The sequence below is a fragment of the Arvicola amphibius genome, chromosome 8, assembly GCF_903992535.2.
Source record: "Arvicola amphibius chromosome 8, mArvAmp1.2, whole genome shotgun sequence".
In the NCBI taxonomy this organism is placed as follows: Eukaryota; Metazoa; Chordata; class Mammalia; order Rodentia; family Cricetidae; genus Arvicola; species Arvicola amphibius.
In genome coordinates this window covers 127663621-127691378 of record NC_052054.1, presented here as the reverse complement: position 1 = coordinate 127691378, position 27758 = coordinate 127663621, and the positions used below count along the sequence as shown (strand labels likewise).

At 42.5% G+C, this 27758-nt stretch overlaps 1 protein-coding gene across 1 annotated transcript; it reads right to left on the bottom strand.

Annotated features, from left to right (window-relative positions):
* Mdh1b (malate dehydrogenase 1B) lies at window positions 1-27749 on the bottom strand. The gene is made up of 9 exons (XM_038341062.2): window positions 27728-27749; window positions 22373-22485; window positions 18571-18705; window positions 18251-18393; window positions 16566-17062; window positions 13240-13381; window positions 11770-11933; window positions 363-502; window positions 1-81 (listed from the first exon to the last, which is right to left on the bottom strand). The coding sequence occupies exons 1-9, from the start codon at window positions 27747-27749 to the stop codon at window positions 1-3; spliced, it is 1437 nt and encodes a 478-aa protein (XP_038196990.2).
* Window positions 27750-27758: the final 9 nt, after the last annotated feature.

The following is a 27758-nucleotide window of genomic DNA, read 5'->3' as shown; positions in this document are numbered from 1 at the left end:
TCAATGAGACAACAAATTTATGAGATTACCTTCTTTAACTGGCTGAAAAATTGTTAAGTCTCCAAATGCAACACGTTTTTCCTGTTGAAAAAGTTATAATCAGAGCATTAAATGACAGCAACTGCTAAATCATTCTTTAGCAGAAAAAATACTTGATGCTTGATTTAAAACAAATAAATATTTTTAGCATACTAAAAATTATAAAACCAGATGCATGACATGTTTTTGATATATTCTTCAAACCTTTGCTGCTTTATGGTTTTCAGGAACATAATAGAAATTGAGCTCATGCATGTCTTAGCCTCCAGAACCATTTTGAGGTCATTATCAGAGCCAGCTCCCTTGTAGGCCCTCTGCCATACCTGAATCAGATCATCTGTGAGCCAGTTTATTTTTTGCTCACTCAGCGAAACGCCCTCAAGGTCTGTAAGAACTACCCACGTTCCGTTCTCAAATTTCACAGGCATAGAGAAGACGACCCCTTCTGGAATACCAAATTGGCCTGTAGGGAGCACACACAGGGCAAAGTACAAGTAAATAAAGAATTTGGAAAAAGGACTGAAAACAACACACATAGTACATGATTTTAAAACTCTCTCTCTGTGTGTGTGTGTGTGCTCATGCATGAACCTAAGGAGGCCAGCAGAGGATATTAAATGCCCTGCATCTGAGGTTATAGGTGGTTAGGTGGTGTGAGCTGCCTGATATGGATATTGGTAATCAAATCCTGGTGCTCTACAAGAGCGGGAAGTGCTCTTAACCCCAGAGTCAGTACATGAATTTTTTACCGGACACTGGTGGTGCTAAGTTTCTAGAATTCCTGTCTGATTAGGACCAGAGCACCCATTCAGTCCTTAATGCACACCTGTCCTAGTTCTGACCATTCTTCCTTCTCTTTCATATCCAGGGGTTAGTGAAGTCTTTCTTTTCCCAGCCTTGAGTATAATTTGTACCTGTTTCCCATAGCTGTTCTATGACTCTGCATGTGAACACCACAAGCCTGAACCACTCAGATAATTTGGCCTTCTTTTCTAGCTCACTACATGTCTTAGGGTCACCACGGTCGTGCTGAAACATTATGACTAAAGCGGATCTTGGGGAGAAGGGGTTTGTTTGGCTTGTGCTGCATCATTTATGTAAACTGATAACATGGCCACTCCGTGGTATGATTAAGGGGAAGATTTTTATTGTAGATATGGGAGAAAAAGAATGCCCAGATGAATCTGGAAGAGTCCAGAGAAGAAATAGAGAAAGAAGTAGTTTGAACATGTCCAGAAGCCTGAACCTAGACACAAGAGAAGTAGGAACAGATCAGAGAGTGTAGATAGAAGCTTCTGTCCCATCTGGTCCTGCAGCAGTTCAGTTCCAACAAAACATACAGAGGCTTATATTAATTATAAACTGGTTGGCCTATTAGCTTAGGCTTAATATTAACTAACTCTTGCAACTTAAACTAACCCATAATTCTTGTCTATGTTAGTCATGTGGCTTGGTACCTTTTATCAGTGAAGCATTCTCATCTTGCTTCCTCTGTATCTGGCTGGTGACTCCAGACTGAGTCTTTCCTCTTCCTAGAATCTCCCAGTCTGGTCACCCTGCCTATAATTTCTGCCTGGCCAATGGCCAACGAGTGTTTTTATAAACCAGCACAAGTGACAAATCTTTACAGGGTACAAGAGCATTATCCCACAGCAAGAGAGATAGAGGAAGAGAAGGAGGAATACAAAGAGAGAGGAGAGACATAGACAGACAGACAGACAGACAGACGGATGGATGGATGGCAAAGATAGCAGGGTTATAAGTATAGGGTAAAGGGACAGTGACCCTGAGACCACAGCCAATTCACTGACCCTGACACAGGAGTCAAAATGTTAAAAAGGGAAAGAAATATACTCTGGCCCTGACCAGCTCAGCATGAAAACCAACCAATCCCAGAGCATGGAATCTAGCTAATCCCTGAGCTTGTCCAAGTTTAAGGATTGAAATCTGACCAATTTCCACCCTGATAATCTTCACCCTGGAAAACCTCTGCCTCTAAGAAACCCTATATAGGCCCTGTATCTGTTCAGTTTACAGCTGCCTTTTCCCAACCTCCTGGATTCCTCCCTCCCAATAAATCTCTTGAATGTGGTTTGGGTGAAGACCTTTCACTGGAATGCAGGGGAGTAAGGCAGAGAAGTAACACTTTTCACGGGAGCAGGAGCAGAGCAGCTACATTCCTGAGGGGAAACCAGAACAGAGCTGAAAATATGGCCTGGCTTTTACAGGATATCTTCCCTTCCAGAGCAGTAACACTTACAATAAGGAGAATGAGAAGCTGGGGAAGGATAAAGAGGAAGCCATGAGCTTGAGGGAATAGGAAAGGAGGTTGAGAAGAGCTAGGAGATTAGCATGGACTTTGAACTGTGTAACAGGTACTTGTGATACTCAAGGTGCGTGGAGGCCAGCATGCACTTGAGCATGCTAAAAGGCATGGCGAGTAGCCATCTGTCCGTTCTGCCAGAGGTAAGGAGATGACTTCTCTTGGGAGAGGTAAACCAGGTTCACAAACTCCTGAGAAATTCTGACTTTTATCTAATAACCAGAAATTCTCCTGTAGTCCAGATTGAGCACATTTCTGGATATTTGGACCACCTTTTGGAGTTTTGGGAGCTAGTTTTCTTTGGATCTAACAATCACCATTGCTTATCATTGAGTGAAGTCAGGACAGGAACTCAAACAGGGCAGGAACATGGAGGCAGGAATTGATGCAGAGGCCATGGAGGGATACTGCTTACTGGCTTGCTTCATATGATTTATTCATCCTACTTTCTTAAAGAACCCAGGGCCACCAGCCTAGGGATGGTGATGTGGGATTCCCCTCTGTATACTGGGAATGTGATTGGTTAATGAATAAAGAATCTGCCTTGGCCTGTGATAGGACAGAGTAGAGCTAGGTGGGGAAAACTAAACTGAATCCTGGGAGAAAGAAGGCAGAATAAGGAGACGCCATGTAGCCTCTGGGAACAGATGTGCTGGAACCTTGCCGGTAAGCCACAGACACATGGTGATACACAGATAACAGAAATGGGTTAAATTTAGATGTAAGAGTTAGCAAATAAGAAACTAGAGCTAATGGGTCAAGCAGTGATTAATATAGTTTCTGTGTGGTTATTTCAGGGATGAGCAGGCAGGAACAAATGAGTGGCCTCCTACTACAAAATGGCACCATCCACAATAGGTGGGGCCCTCCTGGGACAATCACTAATCAAAAAAATGCCTTATATACTTGTCTGTAACTTGATCTTATGGAAGTATTTTTTTCAGTTGAGACTTCCTCCTTTCCAGTGACTCTAGCTAGTTTTAAGTTGACATAAAACTAGCCAGGACATTATAGCAACCATGTAGTCAATGTATGCTAGGCTAGGAAAGGAAAGGAAGTGGGCAGGAGCCCTGGTTACTTCCTTGCAGCTTCCAGTTCTCCATCTTTGTTCCTGTAAAACTAATCATACTTCTTATTCTAGTCAGTTCCTATGAATGGCTTTCACAGTTGGTAAATTGCTAAACCCTGGCATTCTGCCTACCAGAGTCATTGTTGTCAGTAGCTCAGTACTAGCCTGTATGTGGCCAGGGTTCTTTTCAGAGACCCTGCCAGGGGAGAGATGAAGGTACTGAATTATCTTGCAGATAACAATTTCACGACAAATCAGTATAAAACAAACCTGGGGTTTTCTAAAGCAGGGTTTATTAAGTAAAGGGCTTCCGTATACACTTAAGGGTGGGTGTGGGCTTCTCGAGAGAAGCACAAGGGTGCCATCTTGGATAGTCATCTTATGGGCAGATTTCGAAGGCTGTGGATGTTATTCATGAGCTAAGGTAGAGAGAAATGTGGAAAATTATAGGACTAGGTCAGAACAATCCTGAAAGTTCATTTGATCTCCCTTTCTTCTTTTAATGGAGTTTTCGTGATGTGCCATGGTGTCAGATGCATTGTGGGAACAAGCAATTTTGCAAGGCTAATGATGTGGAAACACCTTTAAAATGAGGGAAAAAAAGGCAGTGGTCATGTGGGTTAGCCATGTTGATTTCAGCAGCCTAGGGAGTCTTGCTGCAATAGTTCTGTGATCTCATTTTCTAACTAGTGCGAAGTTGTCCTATGGCCCTGTGTTTACCTAGTCTGTCTCATTGCCTGATCTATCCATGGTGCTGGGAATCTATCTGTGGAGAATGTGTTTTATTGGGACAGAGTATATGGTAGCTTATCTAACAAGGTCTCATGAGAATAGAATAAGAAACAAATAATTTTTAGTTTTGAGTGGAATTCCTACAGAGGTTAATAAAGCTTACAAATAAAGAGTTTCCCCCCCCCTTATTCTCTTGTGTGTGTGTGTTCACATACATACATTTGGAGGTCCTCTCCTTCTTCCATGTGAATTCGCAAAAGCTAACTGAGCTTTGAGTCACTTCCATGTCACATCATGGGGTTTTCAATGCCTGTCTCTCCACAGACTTAACCCCAGGGTGGCAATGGCCAGGCATTACCACTTAAGCTGTTCACTGTGGACTGAGTATCACATAAGATACTTCTCCCATGTAGATGTAGAAGGTGACACAGAGGAAGCCTACCCTCAGTGCAGATATTCTAATAATGAGGATGCATGCATCTACAAAGGCACGTCAGAATATTCTGTCTGACAAATGAACCGAGAAACAAATCAGGAAAACAACACCTTTCACAATAGCCTTAAAAAAATACAAATTATCTTGGGATAACTCTAACCAAGTAAGTGAAAGATTTGTGTGACAAAAACTTCAAGTCCTTGAAGAAAGAAATTGAAGAAGGTATCAGAAGATGGAAAAATCTCCCAGGCTTATGGATTAGTAGAATTAGTGTATAAAAATGGCCGTCTCACAAAAAGCAATCTACAGATTCAATGCAACCCCCATCAAAATTCCAACATAATTCTTCACAGACCTTTTTCATATGGAAAAAGCCCAGGATAGCTAAAACAATTCTGAACAACAAAAGAACTGCTGGAGGTTCTCACCATTCCTGATTTCAATTTGTACTACAGAGCACTAGTAATAAAAACAGCATGGCTGGGCTGTGGTGGCGCATACCAGAGGCAGGCAGATATTTGCGAGTTCAAGGCCACCCTGGTCTACAAGAGCTAGTTCCAAGACAGGCTCCAAAGCTACAGAGAAACCCTGTCTCGGAAAACAAAACAAAATAATTTATTTATTAGTTTACTAATTAATTAATTAAAAATAAAACAGTATGGTATTGGCATAAAAACAAACATGTTGATCATGCACATATGGACACTTGATTTGATGAAGAATTCAGAAATGAACACTGGAAAAGTGGCAGCATCTTCAACCAATGGTGCTGCCTAAACTGGATGCCTGCAAGAAAAATCCAAATAGATCCATATTTATCACCCTATGTAAAGTCCAAGTGGCTCAATGACCTCAGCATAAAACCAGATACACTGACCTTGATAGAGAAGAAAATGGGGAATAGCCTTGAATGAGTTCCCACAGGAGAAGACTCTCCAAACAGAGTACCAAAAGCACAGGTACTAAGATCAACAATTAATAAGTGGACTTTGTGAAATTGAAAAGCTTCTGTAAGCAAAGGACACCATCGCCCAGACAAGGCCCAGCCTGCAGCATGGGAAAAGATCTTTACCAACTCCATATCTGATAGATGACTAATATCCAAAATCTATAAAGAACTCAAGAAACTAGATATAACAAAACTAAATAGCCCAATTAAAAAGTGGGGTACAGGTCTCAATAGAGAATTCTCAATAGTGAAAACTCCAATTCCTGAGAAACGATTAAAGAATGTTCAATGTCCTTAACGACCAGGCAAATGCAAATCAAAACTACATTGGGATTTCATCTTTCAATTATCAGAATGGCTAAGATCAATAATTGGAGTGAAAGATCACGTTGGTAAGGATATGGGATAAGGAGAGCCCTCATTCATTGCTGGTGGGAGTGCAAACTTGTACAGCCACTATGGAAATCAATATGGTGGGTCCTCAGAAAGTTGGGAATCAATCTACCTCAAGATCCAGCTATAACACTCGAGCATATATCCAAAGGACGCTCCATCCTACCACAAGGTACTTGCTCAACCATGTTAATTGTTGCTTTATTCATAATAACCAGAAACTGGAAACAATCTAGATGTCCCTCAACCAAAAAAAAAATGGATAAAGAAAATGTGGCAGATTTACAGAATGGAGTACTACTCAGCTGTTAAAAAATAACATCATGAAATTTGCAGACAAATGGATGGAACCAGAAAAAAATTATCATGAGTGAGGTAACCCAGACCCCAAAAGACAAATATGATCACTGCCTCACGCAGTTGTCATCAGAGAAGTTTCCTCAAGCAGCAGATGGGAACATGGGAACAGATGCAGAGACCTGTAGCCAGGCATTACACACAGAGGGAGTCTAAACAGATGACTCCGTCAAATCCCTTCCCTCAAAGTTCAGGGAACACTTTGGAAGGGAAGGTGGAAAGAGTGTACAAGCCAGAGGGGATGGAGGAGAGCAGGAGAACAAAGCCTCTGACTCAGCTGAGATAGGTGCATGTCACCACAGAGACTGGCGCAGTGGGCACGGTGTCCATATTGGACTGCATCAAGTCCTCTGCAGAGATAGCAGAGCTTTTAACATAGTATTCTGATGGAACTCCTGAGTACGAGAATGCGTATGTCTCTGATTCTTATGCCTGCTCTTAAGACTTTCCTTTTGTTGAGCTGCTGTGAGCATCTCTGATATGATGGTTTTGATTTACCTTTTTGTTTTTGTTTTGTTTTTGACACAGGGTTTCTCTGTGTAACAGTCCTGGCTATCCTGAAACTCTCTTTGTAGACCAGGCTGGTCTTGAACTCACTGCCTCCCAAGTGCTGGGATTAAAGATGTGTGTTACCACCAGCAGCTAGTTTTTGTTTTATCTTAATTATATTTTATTTTGTCATGTTTGACAAAAGGAAGGAAGGAAGAAAGAAAGGAATAAAGGAAGGAAGGAAGGGAGAGGAGAAGGAAAGAAGGAAGGACACACCCACAAATACTGTGTTTGTGTGTGTGTGTCCTTTTGACTCATAATTAAATTTCTACAAATTCTTCTGACATTTGTCTAGATGACTGTCCAAACATATATGTAAATTTTAAATTGTAATGTTCTTTACAGGGAAGGGGGTGAGGCAGCCCAGCTGTTCACAAACAGGGAAAGTTATCTAAATCATGGCATGATGGAATGATGTGAAATTATTTAAAAGAATGAGGTATATTTTCATATTTTCATATGCTAATAAAAGGTTTTCAGGGGACTTTGTCCATAAAAAAAAAAGAATATTCTGTCTGAGCTGAGTGATGGTGCATGCCTTTAATCCCAGCACTCGGGAAGCCGAAGTAGGCAGATCTCTATGAGTTTGAGGTCAGCCTGATTTACAGAGAGAGTGCCAGGTTACACAGAAAAACCCTGTCTCAAAACAAAACAAAACAAAAACCCAAACAAACAATCAAAACAGGAATTTTTTCTCTCTGTCTGAGAGAGTTTGGAGAGAGACAGAAATTAATTCTCACACTGGGGATTTTTGGAGACGTCTCTGAGATGCACTGAAACTGAAGCGAGGAAGAGATGTGGCCCTGCTGCTAACACAAGCGATGCCAGAGGTAGGTCTGACTGGGAAAAAAAGCCAGCAGGTTCAGATTACCCTGTGCTGGGTTCACAGCATGGCGTTCACATGACCATGTTTCCAGCCGACTGAGGCTTGAACTCAGTAGAGAGGCCAGGTCCTGAAGATCAGGGAGCCAACAAGATGTACAGAAACAAAAGGGAGGAAATGCTGAAGGCCAAACCTACAGAGCACACAGCAGCAGCCACTGCCTTTGCTGGTTTGTGAGAATGATGGAGACTTCTACATACTTCTGAGCTTGTAGCATACCTCTGCAGTGCTTACTGATGGCAGCCGGTTGTGGATAATCTTTTTGTACACCGTGAAGATGTCTCACTCTGATTGGTCTAATTAAAAGCTGAATGGCCAATAACTAGACAGGATTTCCATGCACAGAGGATGCTGGGGAGAAAGAGGGCAGATACACCAGGTATGCAAAGAAAGCATGGTGGGCCCTCTGGAGTGAGGTGATAAGGCCTTGAGGCAGAAAGTAAATACAAAGGAATGGGTTAATTTAAGTTTCAAGAGCTAGTTAGAAACAAGTCTAAACTATCAACTGAGCTTTCATAATTAATAATAAGTCTTCATGACATTATTGGGGAGTTGATCATATGGCAAAAAAAGTCTGACTACAAATAGCATCCAACCATTTGTTCTGTGGCCTCAAATATCCAAATACGGGACCTGAGAAAGTGGGAAAAAGAGATATAGACAAAGAGCCAGACGTAACTTCTGAGTTCTGCAGTCTCTCAGCCTAGTGCTCAGTGTCACACAGAGGCACAGCTACCGGCTGATGCCTGCAGGCTGGAACCGTTTACCAGCACCATGTGCCCGCGCCGCATCGTGAGCTAAGTTGACCCATACAGGTGGCTGACCTAACAGTTTAAAATTTGTCTCACACAATCATAGAATGTTGCAAATGCTTAGTAAAGACAGATACAGATGGAAAGAACCTTTAAACAGGTTATAGTGCCTTCAAAAGTGTGCATAGGCTTAAGAAAGAGAAGAAGATGGTATCGACAGTCATAGAAAAAAGAAAAGCATTTATAAATAATAAAAAAAGCAAACCATGCAGAGATGGGAAATACTCAGGGAGTCTGGACCCTGTGTGATGTTGTGTTGACTTTAAATTCTTTGATTGCTGAGGAGCAAGCAATAGCTGCTGAGAAACATTGGATTATTTTTAAAAACTACTAAATTAAACCAACCTATATATTTTAAAGATGTTTTAGCTTCAAAATGGAAGCAAAAAATTTTACTATGAGGTTATGCTTTTACTTCCAAGGAAATAAAAGGCTGTGGGTTTATTCAAGGTCAAAAGAGCTCAGATTTGATTGCGTGAGCACCCCTTGAAAATCCTGGCTACAGACATGAAGAAGCAACCTAGAAAAACAACAAGGCAGGTGATGTACGTTTTAGTGCTCAAACATAAAACAAGAAATCGCCTTTGGCTGGCCTGTGTACAGTGCACAGTTCATACTTGTGTTACCGCAGATATGTTATCTTCAAAAGTTTGTGTCTTTTCAGAGCAAGGGGACCAGACACCAATGAAAATGCATGGTCCAAGTGATTTAGTCTCTCAGATGTCTCTATTGCAGTTTCCTCAGAGTTCTGCATCCAGAACAGCTTTAAGGCTGTTAGCTGAGATGGGCCAGCCTCAAAGACTGTTCTAGCCAGGATTTGACCATTATCCAATTTTCTCAGGGTGCCCTAAAGATGCCAGTGCCCCCAGGAAGCAGCCTGAAGAAGATTACAGCCACTTTCAGAAGAGGTAGGTTGGAAGGTTTTTGGTTATTCAGTGGGTTATGGATGGTTGTCATTGTTAAGGGGATTGGTTATAAGTTGTTGTTGGTCATGGTCAGGGAGAAAGCTAATCAAAGGAGATTAGCTACAAGGATCTTTTCCTAAGGGAAAAAGGGGGACTATAATGTAGAACCAATGAGATAAAAGGGTGGGTTGTTGAATCTACTTTTGAACAACCACTAGTCTTAAATATTTTATATTGATGTGGATTTTTATATATTGATGCAATTTAAGATTTTTTGTTACACTGTATATATGTTTCTATCTTGTTTAAGAGATTGTACCTATGCAACTCATTTAAAAATGAAATGTAAAGTTTAGTCCTTGAAAGCTATTTAGGATAACAAGGAACTACAGGTTATTTGTCAATCATCTATAACAATTAAACTTATAGTCATGTCAAATATGTTTTCAAGGTCAATCAGAGACATTTTAAATAGATTGTCTTCAAATACTTTGGAGACCTACAGAATATAGCATTTTAATGTTTTAATAGCACAAAGCTTTTCATGACAATGAGACATGTCTGCTCTTGGAAGCGCCAATTTACTTCATAAAAGGAAGATGGCCATTGAAGAACATCCACAAGGTGTTTCCTTTCTTTATGGCAAAAACAGATATTTGGGCAAGAAACTGTTCTTGTCTCAACTGCTGACAGTATGCTGTCCAATTGAACAAGCAGGATACCAAAGAAAAATGACTGCTGAACTCTTCTAAGACCAGGTACAACTTTCTGCTTTATAGAAAAGTCTGTAAGATATTCTAGACTGGAAGACCAAAGATGGAAGCCACCAGAATTACAGAGGAACCTTGGGTGACTATCCAGGAAGCCAGCTGCTTTGTCATTTTTTTTATAGTTTTGGAAGTTGCTTGCTCTGCACTTCCTATGCACTCAAGTAATATTTTATCCTCCTTGGTTCTATGATAGGAATTCCAGACTAGAGAGTTATATTTTTATAGTTTTCCTTGTTACCAAATTCAGAAAAGAAACTTATATAAGAGATGTAATGTTTAGAAGGTTGAGAAACATAAAAGCTTAAGTTGTTTATCTAAAAAATGTTTTAAGGTCTAAAAAGATATTTTTAGGATGATAATACAAGTTATGAAAAATGGTTTAGATATAAATTTTGGGCTAAGATAGGATATATATTGGAATATTTTCTCTAAATTTTCAAAATGCAAATGGACTGGGCATTGTAAATGTAATTCTTACCTGATGATTGCTTTTATCACATACAGTTTTACTGCACTAGAGTTAAAACTTTTCTTTTTCATCTAGACAAAAAGGGGGAAATGTCGTGGAATAATCTTTTTGTACACTGTGAAGATGTGCCACTCTGATTGGTTTAATAAAAAGCTGAATGGCCAAAAACTAGGCAGGATTTCCAGGCACAGAGGATTCTGGGAAGAATAAGGCAGAGATGCCAGGGACACAAAGCAAGCAGGATGGGCACTAGGGAGATGAGGAAATAAGGGAGAAAGTAAATGAATAGAAATGGGTTAATTTAAGTTATAAGAACCAGTTAGAAACAAGCCTAAGGTATTGGCTGGGCTTTCATAATTAATAATAATAAAACTAATAATTAGTAGCAAGCCTTCGTGTCATTATGTCCTTGTTGGGGAACTGATATTCCCGTCGACAACTCTGACTACAGTGTCCTTTCATCATTCCTGGCTCTGCTTGGTCTCCTGAAGGGTGGGTCTCCTTGCACGTTTGCATACCGACTCTGAGTTTTCACTGTTGGTGTTCAGTGCTCGTCTGCAGCAGCCTTCCAGGTCAGTATCAAAGACTTCGAGATTTCCTGCAATACCTTCTCTTCACCAAGCCTGGCCTGCCTCCCTGTCACTGTCTAGAATAGATTTGTATTTCTCTTTCTCAGCTGGGTACAGAGAGGAAAACATCATGAGCCTTTCTAACGACCTGGCTCTTCCTGACTCTACTGTATGCTTTCTAAAGGCAGAAGCCAGCTGCAATCCCTTGTCTGCCTCTCTAGTACATTCACGATAAATATTGTTGAGTTTTGAGTGAGCAGTTGGATAATGAATGAATGCATTATGGCCCTGTTAAAGCCTACACAACTCATATACCATGCTATGATCTAAACAGAGCATTAAGACAGGAATTATTGCCCGGCAGTGGTGGCGCACACCTTTACTCCCAGCACTCAGGAAGCAGAGGCAGGCAGATTTCTGTGAGTCTGAGACCAGCCTGGTTTACAAGAGCTAGTTCCAGGATAGGGTCCAAAGCTACAGAGAAACCCTGTGTCGAAAACCCAGGAATTATTACCTTCACTCATTATCCCCAAGGAAACAATCTCTCCGGGTGGTGAGCCATGATACCAGTACTTCAGTGTGGTGGCTATGCTGTGTGCAGCCAAAATGCCCCCAAATTCCTTTCCAGTGCTGCTCAAGTTCCGAAGCCTCATCACAAACTCTTTCGTTACCCACTCACTGCAAGAAAAGAGAGCGGGATGGAAAGGATATCCTCTGAGCCCTGGAACTCAGCACAGAGAGCTATATGTGCCATCTAGACAGTAGTGTGACCCACATACCCTTTCTTCTGGTGTCCTCATTACCTATGAAAACAATGAAATTGGGCAGAAAGGAACAATTAAATTTCAGTCTGAAGTGTAGTAGTAAAATATGGAACACTGAAAAGATACCATAGGCTACAGGAAAAATTTCTTTTATTCTAAGTAATTAATTATATTTTGATGCTTTCTTGGGACCAATCATACCCTTAATTTAAATCAAATATGTCCATTAAACAGTGAATCATTCACAATGAGATTTGGGATAACATGTTTTATGGTCTTGAAGGATAAACTCAGGAAAGAGCTGAGCTGGATGAGAGCAAGGTTTTCCCCGATTAGCCAGTCAGAGAATGGTCCCAGATCCCTGCAACATTGACCCTGTGCAGGCAGCACATGCAGAGGACTGGGGTTCCAGGAGAGGGAGCCCAGCACATCTGGTTCCTTGGCATGGATACCATCCCCTTATCTGAAGAGGGTGGGGCAATAAAGGATCGGGGGAAAAGGAAAAGCTGCACTGGAGAACTGGGGCAGAGATCAGAACGGTGCTTCAAGGAGCTCTGGCTGCCTCTCCTTTCTCATCATTATGCGGGTGTTCAGATGAATTCATTAATTTCCCCATTTCTTCTATATGGGACAGGCCACATTACCATTTCCATTCTATCAGTAGAGACGCCGAGATACAAATTTGATGTAACTTCCCTAAAGCCACACAACTAATTAATGATGTTGAATTCCAACTCAGGAGGTTTGCTGCTCCGGGGACCCATGGTTTCTCAGCTCTGCCTCTCTTGGTACTTAATGGTAAACCTGCTGACAGTGGCCTGCTCGTCGTCATAACTCCTCTTCCTCCAAATGCTCAACTACTTTCTCCTTGATATACACCTGTCTTTATATTGACATTTGCTTTGTGTATACCTACTTTAGAGACAACTTTGACAGAATATATAAACTACTTTCGGGGTGACCTGCAATGTAAAAATTCATGATTTTAAACCAAATCAAATGGGGATGAGGACCAACAAGTTACTATTCTGTGGATTTTTCTGATTCTTTAGTAGAAAACAAAAAATATGTGTATAAACAATACAAGTCATTTTATGCAAATTTTAAAAGATGTTTCAATAGTGCTTTCAACTGTTATATATCATCATATTATTATCCAAGTATATATACACTATATTATCATCTAATTATAGTATATTTCACTTAAAAATATACTGTACCTGTCAAAAATCAAGTTTAGCACTGAGTGACAATATCCAGGAGGTCCCTTGATAGCACTCTCATAGTCATAAACTTTGGCTTTCCTCAGATCAACGTAGTTATTTCCACTGATATTACCCCAAATTATTATATCTTTGATGCCTATACAGAACAGAATCAGAAATAATTATAATAAGGACCATCAATATAAAATTTACTTAAATGCAAAGCTTTGTATATATTCGTTTTAGGGTTGAGCCAATGAATCCAAGCTCTCTAACCTGTGCTGAAAGCTGGGGTTCACCTCCCTAATCATCAGGGCTTGGTTGTCAGTAGTACTGTCTTGGGAATCATGGGCTAGATGGGTAATTCAAGCAATACCAAGAATCTGCCGTGAGAGAAATCGCTAATGGAAGTTGTATGTTGCTCAACCTCTCTCTCTCTCTCTCTCTCACTCACACACACACTCTCTCTCTCTCTCTCTCACACACACACACACTCTCTCTCACACACACACAAACGGGTGTGTAATGCATAAGCGTGTATTATGGGTGTGCGTGCTCGTGTAAGCTAGAAGTTGCACTGGGACTCTTCCTCAGCCACTCTTCACTGTATCTTTTAAGAAGGGACGCGGCTGGCTGACCAGTGAGCCCTGGAGATCCGCCTGTCTCCATCCCAGTGTTCTACGGTTACACGTAGTTATGCATGTAGTCACACCTGATATTTCCTGATATTTTACTGACTGAGATGTTTTCCTGGCCCCAAGGCAAACTTTTCAACTGTTTGGAATTTGAAAATGCACATTCGAGTCTAGACTGAAATAGAAATGTACGTAAATGACAACTCTCTGGAGCGTTTCATCACTTGTAAAATAATGATGAGTATATTGTACTTTTAGAAACAAGGTTTTGGACCAGGCAGTGGTGGCGGCACACACCTGCAATGCTAGCACTTGGGAGGCAGAGGCAGGCAGATCTCTGTGAAGTCAGGGCCATGAGGCAGGCAGATCTCTGTGAAGTCAGGGCCGGCCTGGTCTACAGAGTAAGTTTGAGGACAGCAAAAGCTACACAGAGAAACCTTGTTTCAGAAAAACAAACAAACAAAACATAGAAAGAAAGATTAAAAAAAACAAGGTTTAAGATAAAACAAACCAGCCAAAAGGATAGAGGGGATGAATGAGAAAACAATACCACATAGTTATATATGTTAATTATTTATCTATGGAGAAAAAAAAGAATATGAGCTGGGGAAAATAAGAATAGGAATTTAATATTTATGTTTTTGCAACTGTTGATTTTCTAGAAAGGTTTATGCAATTTTAAAAAATTTACTTATTTACTCACTTATTGTTTTAGTTAGGGTTTCTATTGTAATGAGATCATGATCAAAGCTATTGTGATGGAAAGGGTTTATTTGGCTTACAGTTCATCACTGTAGTCTACCATTGAAGGAAGTCAGGGCGGGATTTGGAGGCAGGAGCTGATGCCGAGGATACGGAGAAGTGCCATTTACTGGTTTGCTCCCTTTGGCTTTCTTTAGCACAGAGGACCACCACCCACAATGGGCTTGGCCCTCTCCCATCAATCACTAATTTAAAAAATGCCCTACAGGCTTGCCTACAGCCCGATCTTACGGAGGCCTTTTCTCAGTTGAGGTTCCTTCCTCTCAGATGACTCTAGCTTCTATCAAGTTAACATACAACTAACCAGCACATCTATGCACTTAAAATCTGTATCCAGGAGAGTAAATTATTGTCTGTTCTCTTGTAGGAAGACTATTAGACTAAGCTTTAGGGTAAATGCTGAATCTGCATGCAAGAAGACAGAAGTCTTCCGAGTTTTCCTGCCAAGAGATGACTGACAGCACTGTCAGGTCCTCACCGGCGTCCTGCACTGCCCTGACTCAAACCATCGGCACTTCACATCCACCGTCTCCCCTCTTGTTTCCAGCATGCCTGTAATTCCATCCTTAGGAATGCTGTTAGTCTAGACAGGAAGGACCAGCTCTAAGGACGCAGAAATAAAATGCACTAAATGTGATCCAGTCATATTTTCATATGATTCTAATATCTATCAGTTGAAAGATCAATAACGAAATTTAATTAGATATAATAAACCTGTAGGTTTAATCTCCTTTTAAGTTTTACCATGCATCAGGCAGCTCTTATGGGCACTTTTGAAACAGTGACTGTGGTGGTCTGAATGAGAATGTCCCATAGGCTCATATGCTTGACTACCTGGTCCCAGTTGGTGGAACTGTTTAGGAAGGATTAGGAGGTTTGGCCTTGTTGGAGGAGGTGTGTCCCTGGGGGTGGGCTTTGAGGTTTCAACCCCCCCCACACACACACTTCCTGACCTGTGCCTCAAGTTTATAGGTCAGATGTAAGCCCGCAGCTGCTGCTCCAGCAGCATGCCTGCCTGCTGCCATGCTCTCTGCCACTATGATCATGGTCTGACCCTCTGAAACTGGAATCAAGCCCCCAATTAGATGCTTTCCTTTATAAGTTGCCTTGATAAAGGTGTCTCGTGACAACAGAAAAGTGACCCTGACATCGTCTCTTTGGATCTCCACATTAATTCCAGGAGGGAGTTGCTGTTTTTTAAAGACGATAAATCCGAGGAGGCAAAGCTGTTTTTACAAAGCCTTGAGAATTTGTAAATAACACACACTACTTTCCCCATTATTATTGTGGGAAAAGTGGGATATTAGGTTTAAATTACTACTTGACTAATAGAGATCTTATTACAACAAGTATTTGCTAATTTTATAATGATGGGCAAAGTCACAAAAGTAGATGAAGAGAAGTTTACACAGCCCCTCTCCTCATCCACAGGCTCACATTCCAGGGGTGCCTCAGTTAAACACTTTCTCTTTTTATGGAGGATGCAGCAGGTTTGGAGCTTGCCTGAGCTCTCAGGCCTGCTAGGCAAGAGTTCTACAACTAACCTACAATACCGTCCCTGCACTTGATTATATGAAAAATTCCAAAAATAAGCAGTAGGTAACCTTTAAGTCACTTTAGTTATTGTATGCTGTTATTGTTAGCTTGTTAGGTTATTGCTTTTTACTGCTGTTAGTCTCTTATGGCCCCGAGTTTATGAATTAAACTGGATCACAATATATGTGTACAGGAAAAAGCTAGGTAGGGAGGATGGGGTCGTCAACTGGCGTCCTCCGAATGAGGGAGGACCACACTGGCTCCATCCATCACTCCTAAGACACTCTTTACATCTCTTGTCTACTTCTGTGTCGCACACCCTAGGTGGTCCTGTAGGATGCGGCCTTCTTTCCCCGCCCTTTGAACCCATGTGTCAGAACACAAACAGGACGGTAGGTGTCCACTCACTGGCTGAGGTCGTTTTCATCTTCCGGGCCACTGCTGCTTTTGCTTGGCCTTCCACGCCCAGCGCCACTGCAATGATGTTGTGTGCGATATTAGGGGCGTAGTGCATAAGCAAGGCTGTTTTAAGATTCACAAAGGTTTTCCCGCCCACGATGACCTTGACGGACTCGTGAGCATTCTTTTCCATCAGGTAACCGTAGAGGCGGCACAGCGGCACCCTGCTTCTCAGGCAGCTCTCCAGGGTATACACTTCCTCGTCTGTGCTGTCGTCCAGGATGATGACCACTTGGGCCCGAAGGAAGGCATCCTCTGTATTCGTGCAGAGGGAGACGCTGCGGAGGATGGGCGATGCCAAGTCCTCGATTTCCACCACCAGGCTTTCCAGGCAGCTTTCCATCTGCTCCCGGTCAAACAGGGTCAGGCTGATCTCTCTGTGCGTCCCAAACACTTCTCCACTTATCAAGATGGGGATTATGTGGTAGCATGCATTATTGCTTGCGCTGATTAAACGCAAAAATTGGATGGAAAATGGTTAGGTCCTTTGCTCACTTACACGTTTTACTCTCAACAGATGTGTCTGTGTGTGCTCCATAGGATGAGTCACTATTTTACATGGAAACCCTCACACCTGCACAGACTTGGCTAGGGATCCCAAGCAGAATGAGAATGTCTCACTCCTCACCACATCCGGGCATCTGGGGACACCACAAAGTAAGAGCTGACTGGTGTATTAGATGTTGCAAATAAAAGAGCTTGCTCACATGCAGAAAACAAAGCAATAACAAACAACTAAGCGAGCCAAAGCTCCCTTCAGACAGTTCTGCTTCTCTGTGGAAAGACAAAGGTTCCAGCTTCAGTTAGCCACTGCCTTTTACGTCTTTATCTAGGAGTGAATGCCTTTGGTTTTGGGGTGGACTATCTTTCCCATAGTCTCAGAAGAAAAGCCTTTACGGAAATAGCAATGATGAGCACAGACTGTTCACTCTATCTGAAACTAACTGTACCGAGTCTTCTATTTCAGCGATCAGCTGTGGGGAACTGGAAATCGCATCTGAGAACGTCACTTCTCTTGGTGGGCTTGGGGAGGGCACAGAGGTGATATCCATTTCAGTTCTTTATTTTGGAGAGGGTCATGGATACCTATGTACAATTTCTGAATCTTTTCAGTGTTTGTAGTTTTCCATAATTTTACATATTTCCTTAAAGCAGGTGTATGTTAGGATACCACATATTGCAAGAAGGACAATGTGAGTTAGACAGAGGGGTGGAAACTCAGAGAGAGAGAACAACAAAGAGAGAGGGCCGAGATGGAAAAAGAGGAAGTGACAAGTGGGGACAATAAGAAGCACACTTGAGAAGGAAAAAAGGAAGACTTGGGGATCGGGATTGCATGAGTGTATAAGTAAGAACCATGGAAATCCAGCAAGTGGGGAAGAGGGAGGGAGCAAGGATCAGAGGACACATGCCAGCAAAGTTGGTTTAGATCGTGTGAAGACGTATACACACACACGGGGATGGGTGTTGAAGGATAGAGAAACTTGTGTAGTGCGCCAACCCAGATCTGTGAACACAATCATACACACATGCATCTCGAACATTTTTTGGTGTTCTTCCATTATTCAATCAATCCCATCCCACTGTCCTTTCTAAAAAATAAAAACCCAGACTCCTAAATCCTGGCGCTTCACCTGGCAATCCAGACCTGCAGGGGGCTGATGAGATCTTTCAGGGTTTTTTTCTCCACCTCTTCTTCTATATGTGCCTCCAGGTTCTCTTTAGCAATGAGCATCATCAGATCCGTTGTCATGCTGGAAGTGACACCATAGTAAAGCTAAATATCAGAAAAGAAAAGCTCAACCTCAGAGAACAGAACATTGTCAGACAAAGGCTAGCACAGAAAACAGACGAGGAGAAAAATGATGTAACAGCTTAGAAAGCAAGACATTTGAAATACAAAATAATGTCAAGAGAAGGATGTTTGAGCAGATGAGCAATGCAGTCCCCACACCTGGGCGTGCTCCAGGAACTCATTGTAGCCCCCCAAAAGCAGGCCCTTGCCTCCGCGGTCCAGGAGCTCTCTCCAGATAATGGGGGAGGTTCTGTGGTCCCATTTATTCTTTTCACAAATGTCTTCTAGCCACTCCTGTGTAAAAATATTCCAACAAAAGTCATATATTAAATCTGCCTAAGAATTCAGTTTAGTATTGTTGGATTTAGACAACAAAGAATCAGATTGCTTTTAATGCTACTATGTGTGCATAATACATGTAGATACCTTCAAATGGTAAAATATAAACAGACAAAATTGTGGTGAGCCTGGTTGCTCATGACTTTAATTGTATCACTGGGGAAGCAAAGGCAGGTGGATCCCTGTGAGTCCCAGATCAGTCTGGTCCATATATGAACTTCCGGGTCAGTCAGGACTAATGGTAAGATCTGAGAAGCAGGGAGGACAGCATTCTTATCAGTAAGGTACAACTGAGCGGTCCTAAAGCCCCACCACTGGAGGCACGTATACTGAGGCCATCTCACAAACAAACTCTGTTTCTAGCTAGTTCTGAAGATGTCTGTGCTCTCAGTTCATCCCAAAGCAAGAAGACAGAGATTTCCAACACGGCCTCTCTAAGCACTGTACTGCATGGCTGGTGACACACTGGGCTGGGGGAAGAATGAGATCTACTCCAAAGGACTGTTCCAAGGAGAATATGCCAACGTTCCTTCAGGCCCTGGAAGAATATGTAGGACTGAATTCTCAGAGTCCTGAATCTGGAAAGGAACCTAAAGATGGGCAGGAAGATTTCTTCACTGTGACTCACTCTTTTGCAGTTTGGGAGAGCACACCCCTGTGGAGACCCCAGAATACAGTGGTAATGTGTTACTTGACTGGTAGTCAGAAGTTTGGGAGGGCACACCCCCAGGAAGACCCAGAATATAGTGGTAGTATGTTACTTGATTGGCAGTCAGAAGTTTGGAGAAAATGATGACTCAAATAATGTAGAAATAGTAAACCTGCCAAGGAGGATGTGGAAGCAGAGGTCAAAGGTGTAGGGCACGGCTGGTGAGATGACTCTGTGGGTTAGAGTAATTGCCACCAAGCCCGACCAACTGAATTCCATTTCTGGGACCTGCATAGTCAAAGAATAGAACTGACTCAGCAAAATATCCTTCACCTTCCCTTAGATCTTAGCACATGCAGGCCTTAGCACAAAATAAACACATACCTAAGTTAACTAATTTCAAAAGGCTGGTGGGCACAGGGTGTGGGAATCAACCACATTTTGGGGGGGGCCAGACAACGCTTAATTCACCAGAGTCACAAGAAACACACTGAAAATAAAAGGAACCTTGTGTGGCTGCCAACTGGGATGATAAGATATGGAGGACCACAGCATGGGGAAATGTTCACTAGAGAGTATCAGCTTGAAAGGAATACTGGCCAGCGCCACAGACGTGATGACTTGGACAGTCACAAGAAGTTAGGCAAGAGTTCAAGAGAAGGGTCTCTAGTCTTAAAAACCCTAGATAGTTCTTACCATGTGTAGGGCCCGGGTCTGCCCTTGTTCCTGGGGCTCACCTTGAGGACAGTTTTTGGTCAGATGACTAAGCATTCTGTTTGTTCCTGTGCTCCCTCTGCCCCGCCTGGTGATTTGCTGTGCAGCATTGTTGACTCTATTGTTGGTATGGTAATTTCCCACCTGCCTAGGTGGAAGTCCTTGTGCAGCAGTTAGATAAGGTAATTTCCCACCTGCCTTGGTGGAATTCCTTGGGCAGGAATGGGGTATATAAGATTTTCCCCAAGGCTAAATAAACGGCATTCGGCTGATCTCCTTCCGAATGACCCAGGTCTCTTTGTGTGTTCTTTCAATCTCCAGGCCCTTGTCCGACTCGCGTAAGGTACAGTGGCGCGCGAACTGTACCAAGGGGGTAACACAGAATCAGGTGTTACAACCATGGCTAAAGGATCAATGAGCCAGCGACAAAGACCAGTGCTAGAATTTGATGACAGCACCATCCTTTGAGGACACCAAAACTGCCTCTGTGAGAAACAGAAGATTCTGGCTTCTCTTCACAATGTAAAGACAAACGATCTGTCTAGATTGAAATCAGCATATGTGCTGGGAAGGGAACAGGGCTTGCAGCAGAAACCCTGCCAGAGACTTTAGGAAATGCTTGACCTGCCAATGCTAGGTCCTGCACATACCTGTGAGCCAAGGGAATCACTTTATCGGAGAAGGGGCACAGCGCTGAGCATCACCAAGCTTGAGAGAGGGGCAAGGCAGGCCAGCAACGCTGCGGACACCAGCTAGAAGACTGACACATGGCAAGAACGGCCCTGCTCCTCCCAGTCATAAAATGTAACACGTCAGTGTAGACTACTTAGAATTCAGGAACCAAGGGGCAGAATTAAGAGAGACCTTGTTCACCATCATTTCCAGGGGCCCTCTTGGAGAATTTATGCTTCCCCAATTTTTTTTTTAATTCTAGTCTGTGTGAGTTGAAAGGTTTTAAAAGTCTGAAGAGGAGCTTTTCTGACAGAGGACACAAGAAGAATCCCACCTTTAAGCTATAGCTGACATTGGTCACAGTGAGATGAGAGACCAGCGGGCAAAGAAAGAAGTTGTTGCTACGGAAGGGGTAACTGGGCCTGCTAATCGGGACACTGTACAACAGCTACTGCCCAGAGTAAAGCATATTTAACATCCAGGTTATAATTTGAGCATCTTTGGCGATGCTATGCTCACTTTTGACCATACAAGGGGCAAAGTGTAATGGTTGTGTCTTTCAAAGAGACCGGGGCTCACATCCCTTAAGTATACACACCTAACAAGTGGCCTAGAGCGGTAGAGGGAGACCTCTAATGGAGGGCAGGGAAGAGAGACGAGTGCCAGTTTGGCTCTTAAACCATGTGCCATGGGGAATACAGTTCATTAACAACCCTTCCCTTAATAAAGTCTTCCCAGGGAAAGATCTTGATCTTCATCCCAGTAGAGCTGGCACCAGATGCCGGTGAATTTCTGTAATGGAGCACAAGGATTCAGAGGCACAGCGGGTGGGCCGCAGCAGAAGGTCATGCACACTCCAGGTTCCTTCCCGCCTACAACCAAGGCATTTGTGGTCTCAGACACTAGAGATACCAGAGGCCAATGTTAAGGACTGACCTCAGCTAAAGAAATTCACCTTGACGAAGAGTAAGCCCCCTTCCTTGGGGCAGTGCACGTCAGGTGACTGGTTGATGCTCGCTACCTGTCTTCAGCATGGGCTGCCTTTGAAGGGATCCCCAGCATGCTTTGGAGGACCGGTTGATGCCCCTGCTGTAGCTGTATTGTAGCCCCCTTCGCCTAATACTGCAGCTTTCATCTTCTTTTCTTCCCAGGATGTCCTAAGAGCAATTTCCAGTAAGTCCTCATCTTCAAAATCTCCACCTTAAAAGTCTGTTTAGGGGGCGACGCAGCCACAGATACGGATATCTCAAATAGGTCCTCACACCAGTATGACTCCGTGTGAAGGAGAAAGAAAAGTCTAAGTAGTGCACGCTAAACACGAGCTACCTGTTTTCTTGGCGGGGTCGGGGTGGAGTCAGCACATTTATCCCACTTTTTGGAATCTCCTTTGTGCCATTAGGTGTGAGAAAAGAACATGTTTTGAGGCTGATAAGTAGGAACTCCTTTTTACTAGTATCCGAATGCCATTAATGCATCATCATTAGAATACAGTCATCATCAGAAGCCCAAACGATACACTAGCAAGTATTTTATCAAAGTAGAGCCCTTTCTCACATAAACACATTTAAAAATCGTAAAGGTTCTTACCTCCCACACATCAGGATGCTGTGTGATTTTAAAAATCTGAAAATCAGGAAGATTCTTTTGCAAATAGTCTGCCAGGAGTTCTGCCTTGGCGTAGTATGGGCAGTTTGCTTTACCTAGAAGAGTTCAAATGAACTAAGCTTTCTTTTGACACACACAAATTGTCATGCTGTTATCAGGATTTTCCAGACACTTAGAGAATGCATCATGGCCATAATATAATTTTGTAACAAAATTACAAAATAACCTTCTATAACACAAACATCAAGTTTTCATTATATTAATAAAAATAAGAAATATTCCATAGATAAGGATCTCATGGAATAAAATGTTGTGGAAAAGAGAATGTTTTAAATATTTACCCTCCTCTAGTACTCTGCTATACCACATAAGAAACTGTAGCGTACTATTTAAACATGGCATTCTAATAATAACAGTGAACTACTCATTAGAAGCCACTCCAGGGTCCAGGAAGGCGGCTCAGCTCATAAAAGAACTTGCCACCAAACCTGCTGACATGAGTTTGCTCTCCAGGATACACGTGGTAGAAGGAGAGAAGCAACTCTTGCAAGTTCTCCCTTAACCTCCGCATGCTCCCTCCCCTCTCCTGACCACACACATAAAACAAATAAAACCAACACTGGAAGGTAAAGTCTGAGGTAAGGAGTGGAAATACAGCCCCTCTAGATGTGACACACAGTCCAGCCCTGTGGGGAAGCTGAGGGGGAAGGACGCATCTGGATCTAACTTCTATTTTCTGGCTGACCTTATATGAGAGAAATCATGGGTGAGCTGTTCAGACAAGTGCATTAGGAAGGACAGGCAGAGCATGTGGGTGTATAAGAGTGGGAGGGTGTCTGATCCAACCTGAGGTGCAGGCACCAAGGGACAGCTGCAGGCGTACATTTTGCAGTGAGGACCACATAGGAAGTTAAAGCACCCCAAGAGAGTGGGTGGATGTGAGTTTCGGAAGACAGGCTAAGTGCAGTAGCTCCTGTGGAACATCCTTCCTTAACCTCACAAACCCCCCAACATCAATCCTTCTCAACACCTCTGTATGTATAAACCTCTCTGTCTATTTCAAATCCATTGTTAATTGCTTCAAACCCATAAATGGCTCACGTTTAATTATCCTGTCCATTTCCTGGGAAGTTAGCTTGTAAAAGCCCTGCACCCTGGATGACCTCAATTACTTGCCTTTTCTGAATCTGGATTCCTTCTGCCCAGACATCACTGAGAAAATAATGGGGTGGTGGATCTAAAGAATGGAGAAGCTTCCAAAGGAAAGGGGTCTTGTATTCTGACTCCCGCTTTTGTCTTCTGGGAAGCCTTGCTCAACAAACGATTCCCTTCCCGTTAGATGCTTTTTTATGTTTCTAGTGTCTCCTTTCAAGGATATTTAAAATGCATTCAACTTAAACTTCACTCTCTCCTTCCGAAACAATAAGTCCATGTCTCCTTTTCTCAGGCATTGCTTTCTATGTGTCCCTTTCTATTAAAACTTCTTTTAAAAATCCTCCGTCCTTGGCTCTTATATTTTCATTCATTTATTATTCCACTATAACCTATCATCTCTCACAATTTCCAGGAAGGAAATTGTATTAAGTATAAATTACATGTTTTTGCATAATTATACTTCATATTATATACAAGATGCTAGGTAATATATTATATTTTTATTAAATATAAGTTAAATATAAAAAATTAAGAACCCCGAGGTCCTTAATACAATAAGCAGTTTTTGATTCTTTCTCCTTGGCTCTGGTAGTGTTTATCAGTCTTGCCTGTTTCCACTTCCTGTGGAGTAAATCCTGGAGTGCACCACTGTGGTGGCGTACTCCGCAAGTTTCCCTTCTAAATCTCTGGCTAGTCTCTTTTATACTTTGTAAGTTCCTGTTTCCTCATCAGTCTATTGAATGGTACTGTTCTGCAAGGCACACATTTTCATACGTTTTCTGTATATTTTGCTGGCCAAGTTCCTTGTTTTCAAGCAGCAATCTAACCCTATCTCAAGCACAGTGTCTTATCTAGACGCCTGCACTCGACTGCGTTTCACCATCTCTTTCTGAATGTGTCACGGGCGCTTGGACTCCCTTCTGAAACAACTGAGGTGACAAGCGCCATCTCGTTCCAGGGTTTGTTTAAACAGTTCTCAGCCCTCCATTCCTCCAATGCCCCCTCCCCCAATAGTTGTGTCTGCCTTGGCAACACATTTGAGATTTGTGTGGCCTTGACCATGTTCTGGATGTATTAATCAATGTAATTAACACAATTTAAAATAACTAAAAAAAGACATCATTTAAAAATAATTGTCTTGGTGTGTCTGAAATAATTACTAAGCTCTGCCAGGAATGAGTTTTTCAGCGATACTCTGACCCTTACCTAACTTCGATGTAAATCAGAGTCTTTGTAGGTTTTGCCTTTAAAAATGCTGTACCCCTGAGCCCGGCCACCAGGAGACTTTCAGAGTCACGAGCCCACTCGTATTCTAGCCATTAATAAAAGAACTAAAAACTTTTACTGGCTTAATCAGTGCAGTTGACAATAATTATCTCATGCGGGTCATTTCAATTCCTAAATCTCCTAGAGTAGTTATGTCAGCCCAGCTCCTTATTTAAGAATATTAAGGGTAGTTGGGTGGAGTGGTGTATATCTTTAATTCCAGCACTCTGGAGGAAGAGATAGAATTTGAGCCCAGCCTCAAATCAGCCAGGGCTACATAGCGAGACTCTGTCTCAAAAGAGAGAAAGTACTATGAGTATCTAGATTATTAAACTTATTCTTCAGATGAAAGTTTTTCAGATAACCCCAATCTACCTAGCTGTCCACTGTTTAGGAGTCTAACTTTTCCTTTATTTCCTGTGCTCATTTAGTGAACTAGACATCTTGATCCACACATTTTGTCTCTCAGATCACTCCCTAATCCATTTGCTTTTCTCCATTCATGTTGACCGCAATGCTAAACCCGTTGCTTCCTACACTTGCTCTAATCTCCTAACTGTCCTCTTGCTGCATCCGTTCACTCAGGTAAGATAAACATTCCACTGCCTTGTATCTTTAAGGAAAATTTTCCAGGTACTTTGGTCAAAGTCTAAACTATGGGATGTGACTCAGGAGGACCTGCGTTGTCCCCCTCTGTCTTCGGTTTAGGACACTCTTCCCTGTCCCCTTTCTTCCAGTCCCTACTCGACTCATTTCAGTTGCATGCAGATCAAATCTTCTCGGTTACCACCAAATCTGACTCTGATTTCCAGCCAGACCTAGGGACTGGGACTGTGGCTTCATGGTTCTCTGGCATCTGCACCACCAAGTGCTCTCAGATATTGTGGAATATTCCTTTGCACTGTGTGAAGATATGTCACTGGGGTTGGTTTGATAAAAAGCTAAATGGTCAATAGCTAGGTAGGAGGTATAGCGGGAAGTTCTAGACAGAGAGAGCTCTGGGAAGAAGAAAGGCAGTCTCAAGCCAGTGGCAAAAGAAGCAAGATGGGAAAAATGGAGATGTGGTAACAAGGGCACGGAAGAAACTAGGCTAAAAAATATGGGTGAATTTAAGTTATAAGAGCTAGTTGGAAACAAACCTAAATTAAGGCCAGGCTTTCATAATTGATAATGAAACCTCCATGTTTTTTTGGGGGGGGGGAGCAGGTGGGACAGAGAAAGACTTGTTACACTCAGAAGAGCTAGGGGTTCAAAGTTACTACCTGAATGTATTGAGCTTCCATACACAATCATATATTGGCTTTGTAAGCTCCACAGAGTGCAGTACTGCTCCAGGTGTTAGCCACACAGAAATTTTTCTGTTTCTTTATGCATCGTCTCTGCTTGATAGCTAATTGTTCAGTCATCTGCTTAACCACCTCTCCCTCTGGAAGCCCTGATTTGGAAGGTTTTCTGCCCCCTCTCCCTCTGGAAGCCCTGACTAAGAAGGTCCTTTGCTCCTTTTCTGTCTGGAAGCCCTGACTAGGAAGGTCCTCTGCTCCCTCTCCCCTGGAAGCCCTGACTAAGATGTCCTCTGCCCCCTTTCCCTCTAGAATGCTGCTCTGTTACTGTTACATACAAAATGTCATAAAACTTTTCTACTGTATTCCCGCCATCCAGTCTTCTAGTGCTAAAAATATTTTTCTGAAGCAGTAATGAAGCAAAAAAAGTACTTCCAAGGAGATGGTAAAGATCCATTGTGTCCAGTGTAACAAAGATATCAATGTGGAACAGGGCTCTAGACCTAAGCACAACTGACTCTATGATGGAAGTACCATTCAGGGTGTAATACTCAGCATGTAGACAGCACCACCTGCCAAAACTAAAACAAAGGCCCACTCCTTCGAAGTCTTACAGTTCTGGGGACGTCTCTCAATGTGCTAACCTTGCCTTTTGGCTTCTGTAGTTCTGCTTCTGGCTAACAGTTCTTGCTAATTGAAGTATGTCAACCCAGACCATGGTTTTGTGCCTAAAAGTTGACCCTGAAAAAGACTCAGGGCTACACTGGGATCTGGAACACCTAGTGTAGTTGCCAGCTGGCTAATAAAGACTTTCTGTTGGCTTAAACCCAAGTCTGAGCAGTCTTCTCTGGTGTATACCCCAAAATAAACTAAGACAAAAACTGAACAGTTTATCTAAGAGATAAAAAAAGCAGTTTGCATATAAGTGAAAAGTAGAAACCAGATTAAGTGGAATGAAGGGCTAGAGATAGAACATCCGTGAGCTCTTTTAAACAACTCGGGGAGAAGGGAGGAGGCAGACAGACAGTAAGCATCCTGTTGCATTAGGTGGTGGTGTTGCTTCTGGCTGCGGAGATGAGTTTTTAAAAAGCACAAATCCATTGACACTATTTTACTTAAATTCTTTCAATGACACTTCTTTGTGTTCAAGATTTAGTTCAAACATTTTCCCCTGTAGGTGTTTGTAAGATACAAAAGTCTCGTTTCTATTTTGTAAGTCTAACCCCATGTCCTGCCATATTCCACATCCAGTTCCTCCATTAGACTGTCTCTCTTTTAGCCGGTATCTGGGATAGTTCTTTTAAAGTTTCTCTGCTTAGTTCCTTGTGTCCATCCCTTCTCCATCCCATACCCCCACATTAAGAGAATATTCGCCCAGAGGCCTGTGCGCCTCTCCCTCATTGCATTAATCACGGCAGATCAAAGTAATTCTCTATATGTTTGTACCCCCGTGGGAATTAAAACTCGCCAAGGCCAAAGATGAAGATTTTCCCCCACCGTGTCCCCAGTGCTCGGTAGAGTTTGGCACACCGCCACTGCCTAACAGCCTGAGGTGATCCATTAGAGGATGGGCTGCGGAATAGAAGGCAGTTAACAAGGCTGACCAGCGGCTATGGGAAACTGAAGAAGAACTCACCCGCGATCACAAATTTGGCCATGATCTCTAG